The sequence below is a fragment of the Chironomus tepperi genome, unplaced genomic scaffold (genome assembly GCF_022539635.2).
Source record: "Chironomus tepperi strain 1889 unplaced genomic scaffold, CSIRO-AGI_Ctep_v1 contig_9, whole genome shotgun sequence".
Taxonomy (NCBI): domain Eukaryota; kingdom Metazoa; phylum Arthropoda; class Insecta; order Diptera; family Chironomidae; genus Chironomus; species Chironomus tepperi.
Genome location: NW_027226131.1, coordinates 1,236,777 through 1,256,438, shown reverse-complemented (window position 1 = coordinate 1,256,438; position 19,662 = coordinate 1,236,777). Strand labels below are relative to the sequence as shown.

Below are 19,662 nucleotides of genomic sequence, written 5' to 3'. Positions count from 1 at the left end.
AAATGTGAATAATTGGAAAGAATCTTAAGGAAATGTTCAGAAATAGCGTGACTTTCAATGTTTAAGACCTATTCTAACACTGTAATCCTTTGTAACCAAATAATGAACCAAATGAACCAAACTTAGCATTTCGTACTCAAACTAACTATCCATCACCCTCACTTCCCATCATCATCCCTTTCGATCCTTCTCCCTAAAAACTGCATTTTTGAAAGATCCCTATTTTTGTCCATTTGGATATTTGTAGCCCTTCTTCTAAGCATTACGTAATTTACTAACGTTCCCTGAGGATATTAAGGTATATCTAGTGACCATGCTAATTGGTACTATAAGAAGTATATGCTTAGGAACTTGGTTAGGAATATTAGTCTTAAGTAACGCTCCGGAAATATCAAGCAATTCGAAATTTATTATAACCTAAACTATCCTTATTAAAACCGAGGAACCCCGTTCGTTACAATCCACCATTCTTTGCGTACATGCCAAGTTTTAGGAATTATTTTTTCGCTCATCTTTGTTTGTCTCGCTGAATAATTCTGAATAAATTTTCATAAAACATAAATTTAATGAAGCTCATCACAGCCGTTTTCGACATGAGTAAATAATTCATTAGAAATCATCTGATATTATTTTGACAAATGTTAATTAATGCTGTAAATAAATAGAAAGTAATAAAAAGAGGAAATGTCGCGGGAATAATCTTTGGAATTTACGTTGATCATTTGAGACTTGATTTATATTTTGCAAGCTTGTTGCTTGTGACTTTTGAAGCTGGATTTGTTCATTTGGTGAATTTTAATATTTTTAGAGGCACAAGGTCATTGAATGTTTAATTTTAAATCAATTAAGTCACTTCCAAATGGCACATCAGGTTGTAGATTTGGTGCGGAGCAGATTCTTGCTATACCTACGCTTTGAAAGGAGATCAAGGACATATTAGGAAGAAGTGTTCAGGGTCAACTTTTTGGATGGTAAGAGATCTCGAGGAAGACCAAAGTACCTGGATTGGATGTGTAGAAAAGGACTGGCAGAAGTTCTCGAAGGGTAGAGCAGACTTTATGCGTTCCTTTCTCGTTCAATTCTTGAAGTTCTCTTAAGTTCCCTGTTATGATTTTTCAAAAGAAGCATAACCAGGATTTGGGGTCACCGTACGCTTCTTTTTCAGTCAACAATTGAAAAAGTCCTTTACATTCTTGGGTTCTTAACAAAAATTCATCAATCCCAAGAAGAAACACGAAATTTCAACATTTTGAATTTCAAAGAACTTCATCAACAATAAGAAGAGAAGTGATCCCATCCATAACTTTTAATCTTTGATCTTGTAAATAATCCGACCCAATTAAAATTAATATACGATATAAATTCAACCATAATGAGGATTGATTACAGAAATTTTATGATGGTATTTCCTAGAAGATTCAATTTCAATACATTTGATGGATGTTTGGCATAAATCGAAAAATGTCCTGAATTATTAATGACTCCATTAATTTTTTCCGCTAAAATCACTTAAATATTGATTTCATGCTTTGATAGCATGCTGAAAAAGCCATAAAGTCAAAACCTTTTAAATGTAAATTTTCAATAATTTTTTTTTTTTGTTGGGTCATTATTTGAAGAGAAAGGTCAATGCTCAGATTTTTGAGTCCAGTTGAGTAATAAAATGGAAAAATATGAGGAAAAGTTAGTTTAGGATCGAGACTGAATCTCTTGAGAGTTTGACTTTAGTATTGTAAATTGTTATTTTTCGACGGAATTTTATTGTTGAAATAAACTTGCTTCCGTTCGTCCTTAATAAAATATTATTGAACTTTGTAACCCCAACTGTATAAAGACCTCTTTATCTTGTGCTAGTCCGATTAACACATGAACTCATGATGGTGACCACATGGCATAAAATTGGCATTATTTGGGCACTTTACATGAAAATTGCTACTTGGAAGTCATATGGCAACCACTTGACTGACATGAATAATTTGTACATATCATGTAGATTGAACTGTGCTCGGAAATGTCATAAGTCGTATGTCGTGTGCGATTTTGATCGAGTCTTTCCACCAAGATGTGTCGTGACTCAAAAAAGTTAGGACAGCACTGCGGTAAATATTAAAAATCACAAAACATTGAACCTTTTTTAAAGACACACTTGATAATAATCCAAACATTTCAGCACAGCACTCAAAACTGTCCAGACGGTCATCTTAGCTTCATAAATTAATTCTGAATAAATGTCAATAAATGCATAATTTAACATTTAAAAACCGTAGAAAGTGAATTAAAATAAAATTGCAGGATGGTTATGACATAATTGAAATTCCGCAGCACATCATTATCATTAAAATAATTTTTATGACTACCGATTGCAAGCCATTAAATTAAATTTCATTTCATTTATTGAAATGTCCAATAATCGTACACAATATCGGAATTGAAATTTAATCTTCGAACTCGATTGAGTTAAAATTAATTAAAATTAATAATTTCATTATTGGAAATGACTAAAATGCAGTGTTGGATGGGCTTCTTTGAGTCACGGGACACAATTAGGTATTAGAAAGTTTTTCTTAAATTCTTGACGATTTGTTAACAATTTTTGACGATTTTGGAGTTTTTCAATTTTATTCATGACTTGAGATCCTTCTACAACACAACAAGAGCACCGCAGTACAAAGATTACCCAACACTGCCATAATGAATGCAAAATGCAGAGGTAAAATGAATTTTAATTCAAATTTTTATAGCTTTTCATTGAAAATGTCGAAGAATTTTCATTCATCTCTCAAAACATGCATCCTCTCAATCTTGTACCGAATTGAGTTTCATCATTCAATCTGTTCTCAATATAAAATATGTTGAAAATTTTACAACGAAAAGGAGAGAACAAAATTAATCAATTCTTATTGTCTTCAATCTCAGATGCCTGTCTTCTTCCATTTTGTGTAGCTTTGATATTGAGAATTTCAATTGAATTTTTCATGTCAATTACTTACCCAGAGTAGATAGAATTGATATACTGCTGTAGATTGAGTGAAGAAAAAGGATTTGCTGTCGGAACTGAATGATGGGAAAATAAGAAAATTGTGGAAAATGTTCTCGTATAGCAATCGTAGTTTTAGATCATGTTAAATGTGGGAATTAGGAATCTAACATTTTAAAGTCAGAGTTAAAATTGTCTAAGATGCTACTTATCGTGATATATCAAAAAGACATAGCTTTAGTGACGTTAATCAAGTAATTTTATACGACAGAGATATTTTGAAGCTGGATATTAAGAATGAACAATTCTCTTGGAGAATGTTTAAAGTATACAAAAAGATATCATTGTGGCATTTAAACTAGTATTCGTCCAAGAACCACAGGTCTGTATTTTCTGCATTTAAAATGCGAGAGCCCGAAGTTTTGGGATGCACCTTAAAATTCATTCATGAATGCAGACCTGAAATTCTTAACGAGCCATTGACAAGGAATTTTTTATTTAAACATACATGTTAGCCTACAATTTATCATTGAAGACCTACAATTTGTCATTTCTTGCCACAAGCGTGTGAACATTTTTAAACCAGTAGTTTTTAACCGTAACGCTGCCGTCAAGGAATCCATACGCGATGATCTTTCCTTCCACGAGATGACATAACATCACTTTAGCAACTACATTGGATCAAGTAAAATTGGCAATTTTAATTGGATAAAATCAAGGATCTATTGTTAATTAGCAAGCGGTAGCTAGCAATAGAGCGAGGAAATGGTTCACACTTGATCTGTATGGCCATCGAAGTAAGTAAGGAACTACTGAAATATTGTAGAAATTGAATTTTATGTTGAAAAAGTTGTAAAAACCACAACTCTTATAATTCTTACGATAGTAAGCATCAAAAACAAGTTTTTCAAGAACTTCATGAGCATACGTATGACAAAATTACATATGTATTTGAAAAGAAAAGATGCACTTCCTTCTGAAAATAATGGGAAATAAGAGGCAAGAAAACTAAAATTTATGTTTCAACATTTTTCACTTTTTCTTTATTTTTTTCTCATCTTCTTCTGACTTTTTCATTTTAATTTTAAACATTTTGAGATAAACTTTTTTTATTTTCATCACTAAAACATTTAAATTTTTCACAATTTTTCTTCATTTCTTGTGACAAGTTCTTCTTCCTTCACATTATTTTTTGTACATTTTTTACAGTTTATTTTCTTTTTTTTAATATTTCAACATGATTCATTGATATATTCTCGGGGGCTCATCTCTCAAATATATCAACGAATTTCCCATCTTTATTTCCAACAATCTACCCCAAATGTGAAATTAAAACAAAAAATAGTAAAATTTAAAATCCTGGAGACAAAAAAAAAGTTTTTTTTTTCTTTATGGATCTTCAAGGATATATTCTTTATCATTTTTATAAAGTCACTTCATGTTGACCTATAAAACTTTTTCAATTAATTTAAATCAGTCTTTTTAAAACAAAAGAAAAAGAAAAAATTGGAAAGAAAGATTTTTCATATTTTTTTATTTTTTTATATTTTCTTATAACAGAAATAAGATAAATTTTTCATTTGCAGTCAGGGTTGTTAGTGAATTTATGGATTTAAGTGCTTACACACATGCTAATGATGTATGATAAATTATTCTGGATTCTTTTTGAGGATTTTTCTGCATAAAATGGAGACAGGAGAAAGATTGACGTTTAATCTATAAAATAAATGAATTGCTCTGAATTGCATTTACATATTACATTCGTTCCTTCTATGATCTTAGAAAAATGAATATATATATAGATACAAATGAATATAATCTGTGATCAATGCCAAACTGATCATTCAGGAGTTGAATTTAGGGGCATTTCTTCGCCATGTGTTTTTGGAGCTAATTTCTAGTCAATAAAGAATATCTTTACAAAAATGTAAAGATGTAAATTTCTAAAAATAACCAAACTAGTCAACAGTTTCTCCATTTCTTAGAGACAGAGCATTTTGAAATAGTTTTAAAGTTTCAATTTCCTAAATTTTATTATCAAACTTAAAAACGGTTTTACTATACAAATTTGAGCAATATTTGAATTTTTTCAGTTTCCATCACAAAAGATCTCTCTAATACATTATGATTTTAGATATATCCGAGATCAAAGAGAGATAAATGAAAAAGTGACGACTCCTTTAAGGCTACGTCATTGATAAATTTGGTGTTATCTAATATTATCTAATAATTTCCTAATAATCAACTCGAATGACACGGTGTGGAAAGTTTAATTTTTCGCCTAAAAAATTGACCGAAAATGGACGTCGAGGATAATTTAGGTCACCATTATGTTCTACCGTTAACATGTCGATTAAGGTTTTCAATCTCGGGATTGAATGGGATGTAATTCCGGGATTCTGTACATTTAATCTTAAGATTGAAATCCCTAACGGTGACATAATGACTACGCGATGTGATGTTAGTCAAATTTCTTGAATCTAGTTAATCTAGTTGGTGGTTAAGAATTTTGGGAGCTAGGTTCTTCAGTTTTTACTTGGTTTTTACAAAAAATTTCACAAAATTGAAATAAATCCCATCCATTTCATCATCTTTTCATTTAAAAATTCATCCCGATCCTCAAAAAAATTCAAACTTTAACAACCCTGTTTCTTATTTTTATTCATAATCTTAAAAGAAAAACCGAGATTCGTCTCTTAGTCAATAACGGCACGTTTTAATATATATTTTTTTAATTTTTCTTTTGTCATTTATTACATAACACAATGGATTTCCATCCTTATAAAAATTTTCTTTCATATTTTTTAAGGACTATAAAAAATTTCCTTTCAAATTCATCACACCCTTTTTAATCAATTCAATCATCCAATAACATCCCTTAATTATGGCTTTAGAACCAGAACAGAAATGGAATTGAAAATAATAAAAATAAACATTTCTTCTACCATTAACAAATGTTAATTTATTTATACTTCCATCGGTTCGATAATACAATTTCCTTAACATCCATTATGCTCGAATGCCGAGTAACTTCTTGAATGCTCTCCTATATTCAATATTGAATATTGTGTATATGACGGGATTGAGTGCTGAATTGATGTACCCAAGCCATGTTATAAAATTTACAAGCTTATCGGATGGACAGCATGAAGGACAAAATGGAACAATTACATACCTAATGACAAATGAAATAAAAGGATATAATAGAATTCATTTCCTTGTTGCTCACTTCTTTCTTTTTTGAAACATAAAACATGCACAGTATAAAAGTGTATTGTTATAAGTGTATGAATGGATTTATACAATTCCCATTAGAATGCAACTTACATGAGGAAGAATGGAAGCCAGCACACAACGAATACTCCTAGAAATAAAAAAATTGTTTTGTGGATGAAAAAAAAAGAAAAGAATTTTAATGAAAAACTATGCACATAATGAAAGAGGATAAGCGATAACATGGAAGAAAGTTTAGAGCATTTATCATTGTTCTTTCTGTGATGAGTATGCTAACATTGTTTATTGTGTGCTATGATTTAACGGGTCTTTGATAGAAATAAATGCAAAGACTGTCTCAGTTTACGTTTTGTTAATGGCTTACTGTTTTGTGCCATTTAATTCTATAAACCATGGGAGAGATTCTTTTACTTGTTAACGATCAGTGTTGGTCTGTAAGTCGCAGATGTCTAAATCAAAAACCTGTTAAACATCATAAAGAAGTCGTCTCAACGAGTCTTCCTGTTGAATCCAGTACACCTACACGGGCAGCGTTCTAGTAATTATGTTGTGCTGCTTAGAAACATAGTCAAAATGGACTGACTCATGAGTCCTTAATATACCATTTGATTTGAATATCCCCGAGTGGAACAGGCTATGATTAGACGACTGCATGTCTAGTCATATACTTTAGATTTAATGGAAGTTTGATAAATGTCAAACAATTTCGTGATGTCCTCTGAAGTACTGCGGACACCTCTGGTTACCGAGTAATGTGTCTGGAATCGGACTTCAAAGTAATCCTAAGTACTTCGTCCAAAGGATGTCGTCCATGATCAGACTTGGAATGGTAAGGTCACTCGACCTATGCTATAATCAAAATGTCCCACAAAAGCTGCACACATAATTGTCATGATCTTGTCTTGCCTTAACATATTTAACAAAACAAGGTGGAATCTACAAGAATTTTACCATAATTATATACTCAGACAGTGTTTAGACCCAAGCATAATAAATATTGTACACTGAAATTCTTACTAAACAGACTAAATTGCAAGATACCAACACTGAACAATTCTAAACGATTGTTTGTCCACAGCATGGCTGCGATTCAATTTCATGCATATCTTGATTATTCTCTTGCGGGTCATATTCATTTGATACCAATTTTTTCTATTCAGATCTTTATCTAACAGTGTTGAATCTAGTCAGGATAAATGGTGTTGTAAGGTTAGAATAATGGAGAAATTATCTCTGATTGCTCAATGCTTCAGAGCTAGTTTTATGAATTGTTGTCTTGGTCTTACTATCTCGAGCTGTGGAGAGTATGTTGAAAGATTGTGGATATAGCATCAGCCATTAGCCACGTTTACCCAGCCAAAGAATTTAGCAAGTTATTTAAGAAATAATTAATAATGCAAAAATTCCCCAAAAGGCTCAATGCTTTATTGTCATTGTCGATGTGGAATTTGCCCATAAATATTTACATAAAGATTACTATCAGTTCCACATGTGAAATTTAATATATGAATATTTTAATCTCACTAGACCAGTGTTGTTCAAGTTTCATTGTGGCACTACACACCTTGAAGGAAAGTCACGATTGAAAGCGCATACGGCATGCTGATCATCACATTTACATAATATTTTCACGACACATAGTTTGGACAACACTGCATTAGACGATTTAATGAACAAAAACTTTAGATAGACAAAGTTATCTATCAAAACGTTCCTCACATGCCAACATGTCTTCCAGTATTTCCGCAATTTTGGGAAATTTTGCATTAGAGCCACTTGTTATTACATTAATTGTGTCCACAAAATTCTGCTGATGAGAGAAACTTTTTTATTTATTTAATGAGGTTTTCAGCACAAAGTTGCAATAATTGGCTTTTAAGAAGAAGTATGAAAAATAATTGTAATGTCCAGTCACATGCAGAGCTATTTTTGGGATGACTGAAGGCGATTTTTAGAAATAAATTTGTTTAAATAAATAAATTCTTCAAGTTGCTAGGCTTTTTCGAATAAATATACCAAACAGCTACCCCCCTTTTTTGTACAAATTCACATCTCGATCCCTGGACATAGCCATCTGTCATATAATTGTTCTTTTGTTATTCTACAGTTATAAAATGAAAATAATTTAGATTTCCTATTTAAAGTTGATGCTGAAATAAGGAAGCCTGGATGTCTCCAGAGTTATTAAGTTGAAGCAAAAACTTTTTTGACAATTTGTGAAAGACTGAACAAATTAAAAGACAACTTGAAATTGCCGACAGCAAATATTCACAATGAATTCATGAAAATGAAATGAAATTTTATTAAAAAATGCTTTTTTAATAATTTTGAATATTCACAAATTTTATGAAGTTCTCTCAGGCATTCATTCTGACATCCAGCATTGTTTTAAAATTCAATTATATCCAAACAAAGAGCAATTCCCTTTTTTATCAGAACATTCACAGTAAATTCATAAATTAATTTCGGTACACACAAGGAACATTCATAAAACAAGAGACATAAAATTGTTAACAAAGATTTATGAATGATTGAAAATAGTTTGGATGTCCTTTTCACCAAAAAAGTTGTTTTATGGTGATTTTCCATTCGAAATTTTTACGAGCTCATAGGTCGTAAATTTAAACTTATTGCCATTATTACTCATAGGCAGTATGAGCAGCAACAACAACAAGATAAATTTATATCCTAATTCATACGATATTTTATGTCGAGAGCATTTTAATCAGGAAAATAATCCGAAAGTTCTGGGCTTTTGAGCAGTGTCAATATGGTAAAAAAACACCATTAGATAAATGGCTAAGCATTTAAGCCAAGGAATATTAAAAATAATGGAAAATGTTCTTGTTATACAATAGAATAGAGCTAAGAAGAGTTGAAAGTGCTGCAGACATGTTGACTCGAGAGCGCTTTATTGTCGTTAATGTTGTGTCCTATTAAAGCTACAATTTTTGACTTTTTTTGGCTCATAAACTGAAAACCTGCATAATCTGCGTTTTAAATATGCAGAACTGCAATTTTTAACTAACTTTATAGTTCATCTGCCATTTAAAAGCGAACATTAGTCCACATCAACAATTTCCTATGAAACCTGTTGACAGAGATATTATTCATGATTATTTCAGGATGTAACAGCTTTAAGCGATAAAATAACGTGTCATAAAACACAATTTATCAGAGTAGTCCTCGAGGTATTGTAAATAATATGTTATAGTTATTAGCTGTGAACTTATGAGCATCATGTTAATCATTATGTTAGTTACCAACAACACTATATGTCAGTGTTGGACAGCTTGTTAGCCGTGGGAAACTAGCTTACAGTGAAAAATCTTTAAAATTTCTAATTTAGGGCCATATTTTTGTGGTTTTTGATTTCGAAAAGATCTTAATGATCACAATTAGCATAATGTTGAACAGAATTACTATATTGACACTTTAAGGTGTGTCGTGACACAAAATTATTGCTCACTACTTCTCTATATTATGGATTTGTAGATTGTCTTCTGATAGGAATCGAACCAATGTCTGCTTAAAACATAGAACTACAGACTTCGGACTTGAAACTTAGCTACTTGACCATTGAGGCCCACTCATTGCCACATTCGTCTACACATGGTTTAACATCCAAATAAGACTCTGATCCATCACCACACTAATTCTGAACTTCAGCCTTTCTAATTTTCAGAGCTCGAAGACGACTCGAATTTTTTTATGAAATCTAGTCGACTCAAATAGACTTTTCCACAGAATCGACTTCGAACTTTGCTAAATTCACGCATAATGTTAATAAAATTGAATTTGTGCCTGATTGTGTCACTTGATCACAACTAAAAAGCACTAAGAGTAGGCTAAATGACAGAACAACAAAGTACGGACATCACTAAACATTCCCTTCAGAATAAAATGCTTAAAATCATGAAATATAGAGGATATGGATAAAAATCCCCTTTGTGTCCATTCTATTCAGCTTAATATATTACCAGCAATAATCTCATCACATGAAAGTTCACATTCTCGCTTTCTGAATTCACTTTTTTTCTTATATTTTTTTATATTACCCATAATAATTCCTAATGTCCTTGCAGCTCTTCTCTCCTTACTCAATGAGATTTTCTGCTTCTCTTCTATAAACTGATAAACAGCACCAGACTTTTTATGGCACATTGAATTGTTATTGTTATTATTTATCATAGTTGCCACCTCACATAGCTTGCTATTATTTTTATCGATCTCAATCACAGATGTTCTTAAATCAGTATTCCCATGTTGATTATTTTCATTGTCATTATCATGTACATCAGTAACGGAATTTTCGTTTGAAATTGTCAACATTTGAGTACTCTTTTGCTTATCTTTCTTATGATCCTTGACGGAATCTTTTGTCATTTTCTTTTTATCTTTTTTCTTTTTACGCTTCTTATCTTTTGAATTTAAAATATTTCCATCACCATCATCCATATGTCCTTCGTTGTGATTAAGCTCACTACTTATTGACTCACGTTCACGATCTCCACCGGAGCCAGAATTGTTTGTTGTTTGCTCAATTGTTTTAGCCGCTATATTACTTTTTAGTGCCATTGCATTAATTTTCGATGCTTGTGCACGTTCTCTTAATCGTCTACGTGTTGCAACAAATATTTCGATGTATACAATTGTCATGATTATGAGTGGAATGAAGAATGAGCCAAGACTCGAGTATATTACATAACTTCTTTTTTGTGTAAGCATACATGGTGTTGTTATGTCAAAATGATCTGGCCAATCATTCCAACCTAAAAGTGGTGGTGAACTAATAAGTAATGATAACAGCCATACACCAATGATTAATATGAGTACACGTTCTACCGTTCGCTTTTGTGCGTAATTTATTGGATCCGTTATCGCCCAATATCTATCTAAAGCAATGGCACAGAGATTTAATATTGATGCTGTACAGCATAATACATCACTCGTAAGCCACATTTTACATATATGTATACCAAAATCCCACCGTCCACGAATTGAATAAGCAACATTTAAAGGTAACACTAATATGGCAACTGTCAGGTCCGCCACAGCTAATGATACAATGAAAAAATTTTGGACTATACGTAGTGGCTTGTATGTGAAAACGGATAGTATAACAAGTACATTTCCAACAATTGTGATGATAATTATGAGAGATAGAATTACAGCTGTTCCTATAGCCTCCCACTGAGGCATTGCTAACGATATACCAAATATACTCTCATACATTATCGCCTCATGTTTCTCGCAGTCATCTCCATTTCCACTGTGATTTGAAGTTGATGTGAAATTGGAATAATTATTTGATGTCATAATTGTCATGGTGGATTCCTTTTATTTTGTTGTTGTTGTTGCTATGTCTGTGTCTGTAAATTTTTTTATTGTTTCCGGTAGTACGGCTGTTGCTATGCACTGATGAACACACCCCCTCGGTTTGTTCTCAATTAAATGCCATCACCACAGTGTGACTTAATCATGAAGAGAGCAGCAGCAGCAGTAACAGCAACATCAGCATGGAAATGAAAAATCTGTAAATGACAAAATGGAAAGGAACGATATCAATTAAATGCAGAGGATAGAAAAATAATATTTAGAATGAGCATTGGATTTAATGACAATTTAATAAACTGAGACGACGACTGAATTTATACAGCACAAGATGATCTGAATGATGAGAAAGTTTTTTAATTTAATTATGTGAGAAGGGATGAAGAACTTTATAGATTTATTTACTGATTCCTTTCGCAATATTTTTAAGTCATTATAATTGAGCTATATCTCACTTTTGACTAACTAATGATACTTTTTAACTTTGTTACTTCCAGTTACATCTACAATAAATTTTATCGTCAGGCAGCATGAAAGTAATTTTCTTAATTAACGTTGAAGTTTTTTATACTTATGCTTTGACACACATCTTTATTAGTTTCTATCTCTCTATTCCTCTTATTAACAGCATTAAACTTTGTGTAATCAAATACATTAAAACTTTTCATCTCATTAATACTAGGAAGATCTTCTTTGTAGATGGAAAGTTTTTGTAAAATGAACTGATTTACACAACAAATAAAATACGTGTTTATTTGAGATTTATTTTAGTGATGTTAAGGGCTAGGTGCTAGAAGGTGCTAGAAGTTGCTAGATTCTAGTGATGTGCTAAATGTTCCAATGGACAGATTGGTCTAAAAATTATTTCGATTATTACAAAACACAAAGATTGACAGTTTTGATTCCATCTTTCCCTCTATTGGCAGCTTAATAATACTCATACTTAATGGCATATCCGATTTAGTCGTTCTTGGAATAGTTTGCAACAGGACCAGTATGAGGCGACATCTGAAAGAGGCAGAAGATCACAATTGATCTGTACATCCAGCGAAATATGTAAGGAAGTAAATAGAACAATTTTATATACAACTGGTCGAAAATAAACTTGTCAATTCCAGCTAGAACTTGGAACATTTAAAGGATATGAGATTTAGACAAACCATTAAATTCTGGATCACCTTAAATTTTACACGGAGTCGAGTTTTCGACTAAATTTCAGTCGACTTCTGAATTTCAGTCGACCGTTTGTTTAAGTATCAAAACAATAATTGATCTCGTACCCATAGCCTACCTAAGCCCATAGCCCATAGCCTACGCTTGAACAAATAAAGCACACAGCATAGAAAATACGAAAAATCTGATCAAACGTCGGCATGACTCTGAGATTCACCAGAATCATGTTTGAATCACGACGCATTTTCCGTAATTTCTACGGCATGTGCCTTCCAGGAAAAAAGTGTAGTACTACGTGATTATATGATTTCTACACAAAGACGGTCGCCATTTGGCATTAATGAAAGCAATCATGAAGTAGACTTGACGGAGTCTTTTCATTTGTGTCACTAGGGCTTCAGACATTAGAAATACAAAGTATGTAGGATGGTAAGCAGGATTTAAAATGGAAAATTTATGTCGTAATTTACATCGTAAACCAGACAAGTCGCAGTTAAAAATTCATAAAAATAAATTGAACTTTGCAGAGTAAAATAAATATTAATACAGGCGTGGGTGCAGCAAGGAACACTCACATGTTCCTTCTCATGTAATTCTGTGAAAATATTTGCCGAACTTATTCCTTTACATGCTGTAAAAAAATGTTTGTTTGTGAAAAAACTTTTATCTTTATTTTTCTTTCTACTTCTGCGAAGGAAGTACAACACCTAAGTGGATTTCCAAAGAACGTATTAAGAAGGATGGCATCAAGTTATTAAGAATTTATAAATCAAACTTTTCATCAAACAACATCTCGTGATTGGAATTAAATCATTGGAAAAAATGGACGTGATGAAATTTGTCAATGCCAACGCAACATCTTATGCTTACTAACTCAATTGATATGAATTTTAAATTGAAAATCGATTGTTGCAAAATAAAGGGGGGAAATGTCAATGTAATGTAATGTATATGTAAACATGTGACATTGATATATATGTATCGTAACTTCATCCTCGCCCCAATATTTATCAACAGATATACGCGAAAAAAAAAATGTTAAAAGTTCTTGTGCTTTTGATCGAGGGACTTAAGCGCAATTTTGCTAAGCGATCAGAATTTGATTAGCACAATTAAATTCAAATAGACAAGCATTTGTAGATGAGTTGAAAATTGTATGAAAAATAACGGTCAATTTTTTTTTTGAAAATTACCGGTCGAAAATAATTTAAAATTTCAAAAACACGTGTTTTTTGAATGGAAAACTAAAAAATCATTAATTATAGCATTTAATCATTGTTTTAAGCTACCAAACCAAGCAACTCGATGGAACGAAGATGATACTTCAAACAAGAGGTCTCTACGATGTCTGGTTGTTGAGATCTCGGTGCCTCAACCAGCCAGCCACCCGATCAAAGTGAGGTTATGAGCGTCATTTTGATCAGAAATGCGGTTAAAAAGTTAGGAATAACCTCTCGGCGCTTTGGGGTTGTCTTTTTTTATATTCAAGAAATAATTCACATAATGTTAATATTTATCTTCGAGGGATTCTCATGCATTCACTTAAAAAGGAATGAGGAAAAAAATAAAGTTTAGCATCAATAATCGTTTATGTACATTCAAATTTTATATTTATATGGATAAAAAGCTTCATTATTTTTCTTTCATATATATTTATTGTTGAAATTTTTATATCCTCATGATACATGCTTACTTGTTTGTTTTTTTATTGACGATACTTTTTATGTTTATGTACGTCAACCTCCCCCATCCTTTAGTTGAATTGAGATTGCCTTTAATAAAATTTATTTATTTTTATTTCCACTTCTTCGACTGCCGCTTATACCGCCTCAATTTTAAATTGGATCATATTTCCGGACTGTACATGACAAGATTGAAAGTAAAGGATAACAAGTTAATCATGATCAAGAGTATCGTGCTTTTATGTTGAACATGTTTTAGAAGTAGATTTTGCTTTATATAGATAGAAGCTGTTTAAGTATCTGTGTAGGATTTATAGCAATTGCTAGTCGTGTTTAGGCATATGAGTGTAATGGAACTAATCAGGGTTTATAGAATTCTAGGGATGAGCATCAATTACTACCTAATTGCTTGCTTATTACAGGCAATATTGATGCACTTGGTATTGTTAATTAACAAAGGTGCAGCTGGGAAAAAGCCAGTTTGCGACGCCAACTTAGAGAGAACCCATGGATCGGTACGGCCAGTGATACAAATAAGCATTTCTATAAGTAAGAACCTCTTAAAGTTCTAAGACAATAAGTATAAACTCCAATAAACCAAAGTATATACCTCACAACGAGAAAAAATTGGCGCCTGTTACACATTATACCAAAACCAGACATCAAGTTTGTCAATAAAAAAATCTATAGCCTAACTTTTCTTAATCATCTTCAAGCTACCAAACACTACAAAAATTTGAATGACTTATTACCACGAGACAAACTATATAGAACTCGGAATTTATTATAGACATTTTCGAAAGCTTTCCATTTCCATTATTTTCGCTTATACCATCAATTGGAAATATAAATTTATAGCTATTGCAAAAAAAAATGATTTTCAATGCCAATGATTGTAATAAAATAATACTACAGACGTGAATAATCTTGGAATAATCAATAAGGGTTAAACGATAAGTTTATTGTGCATTTTTTTGATTTTATGGTTCGATTTCTAAGGTTCAAGATTTGCGATTTCAACAAGGCTCAGACATCTTAAGGAAAATCGTGCCATTAACTGTAGAATTCTCTGATAGGTGTCTGAGCCTTAGATTTTCATGCCTGCTGAAAAATGCACAACAAAGGTCGTCGTTAAGAGATTGTAGAAAAAGTTTCAATGACATTTTTTGTGTACAGCAATTTGGTTTTGGGGATTTGGCAAGAAAAGAAAGAAGTTCTCAATTTTTATTTCAGATTAAGTGGATATACGTTGAATTTTTCGTGATGAAAGCTTTTATCGATGGTTCATGTTAACATGTCGTGTATAAAATCATTAATATCAGTTCAATTTCTAATCATTGGAATTCCAAGAAATAGTATTTTAATAAAGTCAAGGATTGAATTAAATGGAAATTAATTCAGCAGCATTAAAAAGAGTGTCTTGACCATTTCTGATGTAACTTAAGTCATAAAAACACAGCCATTGCTTCAGCAATACAGATATAACTAAAGCAGTGGTGGAAGCCAGCGGTAGAGCCAGGCGACTCCTGTGGCAGGTCATGGATCACAATTGTTCTATACGAACAGCGAAGTAAGTAAGGGGTGGGCAATATGTGTGCTGCGGCACATTAAGAAATGCCATAAACCTTATCCCGTGTGCGGCCTCGATCGAGGCTTACCATCAAGAGGAAAAATGTATAGTTGCTCACCACTGAACTAGAAAGATGCAAAGTTTTCATTGACTATCGTCTGTTTTCGTCACTTTCAATACTCAATAGACATAGGTATTTCCAAAAAGGTCTCTTTGTTCAATAATACAACATAAATTTTGCTTTCAAGATGAAAGAGTTAGTTGATTTATGTACATGAAGTATGTCAATGCTGACATTTAGAAAAGTGTGTAAAATGACAAAATAAAAAGTTTCGACAGGAGCTTTGTGTAGAAGAATGATGAATGAATGTATATTCACCGTGCGGACCCCTAAAAGACACTGGGTATACTCAACTTTATGAATGCATTCATTCAATCGTTCAATGTCTAGCACGCAAAGAAACCGCTTTTAAGTACCGTCCGTAGTGTTTTTCTGTACGATGAATGCATGCTCTTTGCTTGCTAAGGAACTTGATTGAGCATGCTCAATATGTGACCAATCTCTTTGCCTGTTAAGGCGATAGAAAATTTGTACAAACTAGGCAACAGAACCAGCAACAGAGCCATACATAAGCCCTTTATAGTAGTCTTAACTTCACACAGGAGCATGGTTTCACTAAGTAAATTGCAAGTTTCAACATAGAAATCACTTACTTATGACTTCAAACTTTTAGTCCAAAATTGAGGTATAAAATGTAGCAAGCTGACCCCCAATGGCTGCCGACGGTTCTTATTTTTCGAAATTGGTTCTTATTCTTCGAAATCAAAATTTCGAAATAATACAATTTTCAAATAAAAATTAACAGTTGAAAAATGTTTCCCTCATTTAAATGCTAATTTAGCTATGAATTTATCTTTTATTTGATATTTGCCGATATTAAATAACACATTAAGGTGTTTTTAGCTATATTTCGTGCATTCTAAGCGATTTAATGCATAAATTATTTCCATTTCCAAATTGTGTTTGTAAACAAACATTTTTGTTTACAAATTTTGCAAAAATGAAAATTTGTAAAAATTTTCTCAATTTGAAGCTTGAAGATGATTAGAAGCATTTCTTCAGGTTTATTAAACATTAAGAAAGTGATTAAAATCATGAAAACACAATGATAAAGCATGAAAATTGAGATTTTGATAATAATATTAAAATTTGCATTTTCGAAGAATTTCGAAAGTCATTCGAACAAAAGTGCGGGAAAATCAGAATTTTAAAAAAAATAACGACTCTCGTTCTTATAGGCAGTCATTGGGCTGACCGTAATGTCAAAAAGACTTCTATCGAAAGAGCAAAAAGGAATAAAATTTATAAAATCTATCCCCCAACGCAATTTCCTTTCATGAATAAAATGTATGACCATTTCACGATGTGTACTTTTAGTAGTTTTATCCACAAAACATTTACAACGAAGTGATATTCTGTTTGCATTAATATTGAATCCTTCTTCGTCTACACAAAATGTATATTTGTACAATGAAATGTCAATAAACCAAACAAAAAAAAATCATTTGACAAGCATAATGGATAAAATGTATTAGAAACAGAAATATGACGTACAATGTTGGATATCCAACAATATAACAAAATCATTTCGGTTCCTTTGGCACGTCACGCTTGGATATAAACATAAAAAGAGGTTAGCTAAAAATACTATTTGCTAAAAGTTTATTGAAATCCCAAATAATTTTTTTGCCTTTCCTTTAAGTACTTTTTATGGATAACAAATGTTCAATCTGCTATTCAAATGCTTAAGAAGTTCTTGTAAAATAGAAATATCAGTAGCAGCTGTTTTAATTCTATGGAAACTTAAGAGTAGATATTAAGTTTTGGATACGGAATCATTTATTAATGATGTCAAACAGACCTAAGGAGCACAAATCGGGTAATCGATTCAAGATCCGACATCAGACCTGCATGCAACTGAATCCGGCAATAATTTAGAGCATTAGTGGCCAAACTTTCATTTTTCGCGACACACCTTGATGCACCGGCTCAAATTCTAGATTCCGCCTTCCAAAAAGGATCTAAAATTAACTAAACAACTGAGTTATGGTGAGAATTGTATGAATCCTTGTTATATTGATAACAATTTAATGGTTATTTACTGTTGAGAATTGAACCGATGTCCTCACAAAAGACAACCTGGTATCTATAACCAGGTCTTTTGTCCAACTAATCGATCATAACGAATTCATTCTCTTATTGACAAATTCAGCATTATTTGACTCGATATCTCAAGTTTCCGAGTCCTTTAAAGGAAGGGGTACTAGGTAAGGTATTTGACTCAAATTTGTTATGATTACTCGAAAGTCTTCGATTCGAATCCAGCAATTCCCAAATTTGTTCTTTTTCAAATGTCTAGATACCTTAACTTCTTATTGCACAAGATCAAGGCGATATTGTGATTCCCTACGTCTTGGCATGTCTAGAAACAGACAAAACTTGTTACCTAGGCAAAAGCATTGTCTGTGATAGATTTTTGCCTTTTAAAGCAAATCAATAGGTGAGAACTCTGTTGGGCAATATTGGATTAAGGAAAAAATTAGAAGCTGCAAGTATAGTGAGACACAAAGGGACAAAAGCTACCAGATTACATCATGATTGGAATATTGATAAAACAGATCTGAATAATTTCAAGAAAATTTCGATTCACACAAAAGTCCTTCCAAAATCCAATTTCCTATTAATAGACTTGTTAACAGACTTAACTTGTAAACGACCTCCTCGAAAAAAAGTTATTCCAGTTCATTTATTTTTTCCATATAGTCAAATAGAATTTTTATTGACCATAAAATGAAGTATAAATGGGGAAAAAAAATTTATATAGTTCATTGTCATGCTCAACGATCTGTTGAAGTGCTTCATAAACATTTTCAACATTTCACTTATTATGATATGCTGTCTTGTACATTTCTATCGACTATTTCTAACATTCTGATTGAGTTCATAAATTCTTAATCAAATTTGATAAATCATATGAATGTGCAGTCTGATTCCTGCGTGATTAGTTCCAATAAATTCAGTTGAAAGGAATTTCTTTTGTTTTTTAATAATTTATGCTCCTTAATATCAAGTAACTCTGCTGAATATAGCCACACATTAATAATTTATCGAGTGCTTACTTTGTAGCTTGCTCGTTTCCATTCTTTTGCTTCAATTTTTTCCAAATGCTTTCACGCAAATTTCGTGCTTCATTTAAAGCAACAGAAGAGAATCCCCACAAGAATAATAAATGTTCAACTTGACTTAAAAAAACGAAGAATGGAAAGCTAATTAAATTAATTAGGCACGAAAGTTAAAGTGTGTCATTTTCGCACTTTAATTTTATAGCTTGTCTTTTTGGTACCGCTGTGAAATAATAAAAATTAATGTTATATTGGAATGATAATGATAATTAGAATGAAGGAAGTTTCAATGAGAAAATATGTTAGAATTTTAGCTGTTAAGGTGCTGTTCAAGTGCTGTTTAGGGCACAGTTTGAGGTTTATATGGAAAAATTGCCTAATTCTTAGTTAACTTTGAGCTCAAAAACCTTCAGTCAAACATGATGTTCAATTTTACCACAAAGTAGTAGTTTTCCACCTGATCCGGCTTAAGGTCAGACTAAAGCCGGCTTTACTCTAGAGGTTTTGGA

At 32.0% G+C, this 19,662-nt stretch overlaps 1 protein-coding gene across 3 annotated transcripts in view; it reads right to left on the bottom strand.

Annotated features, from left to right (window-relative positions):
- Nucleotides 1–5,297: 5,297 nt before the first annotated feature.
- The window catches only part of LOC139086630 (putative tyramine receptor 2), a 35,582-nt gene continuing 21,217 nt past the window's right edge, over nt 5,298–19,662 (bottom strand). For 2 of the 3 annotated variants that reach the window (XM_070635168.1, XM_070635159.1), the window contains exons 3-5: nt 10,270–11,745; nt 6,305–6,341; nt 5,913–6,152 (exon numbers count right to left, since the gene is read on the bottom strand). In XM_070635168.1, the coding sequence (XP_070491269.1) occupies nt 5,987–6,152; nt 6,305–6,341; nt 10,270–11,539 (1,473 nt within the window). In that variant the 5' untranslated portion in view covers nt 11,540–11,745 and the 3' untranslated portion in view covers nt 5,913–5,986. Of the gene's footprint in view, nt 5,866–5,912; nt 6,153–6,304; nt 6,342–10,269; nt 11,746–19,662 lie in introns of those variants that run through there. The other variant, XM_070635175.1, reaches the window with a different exon arrangement.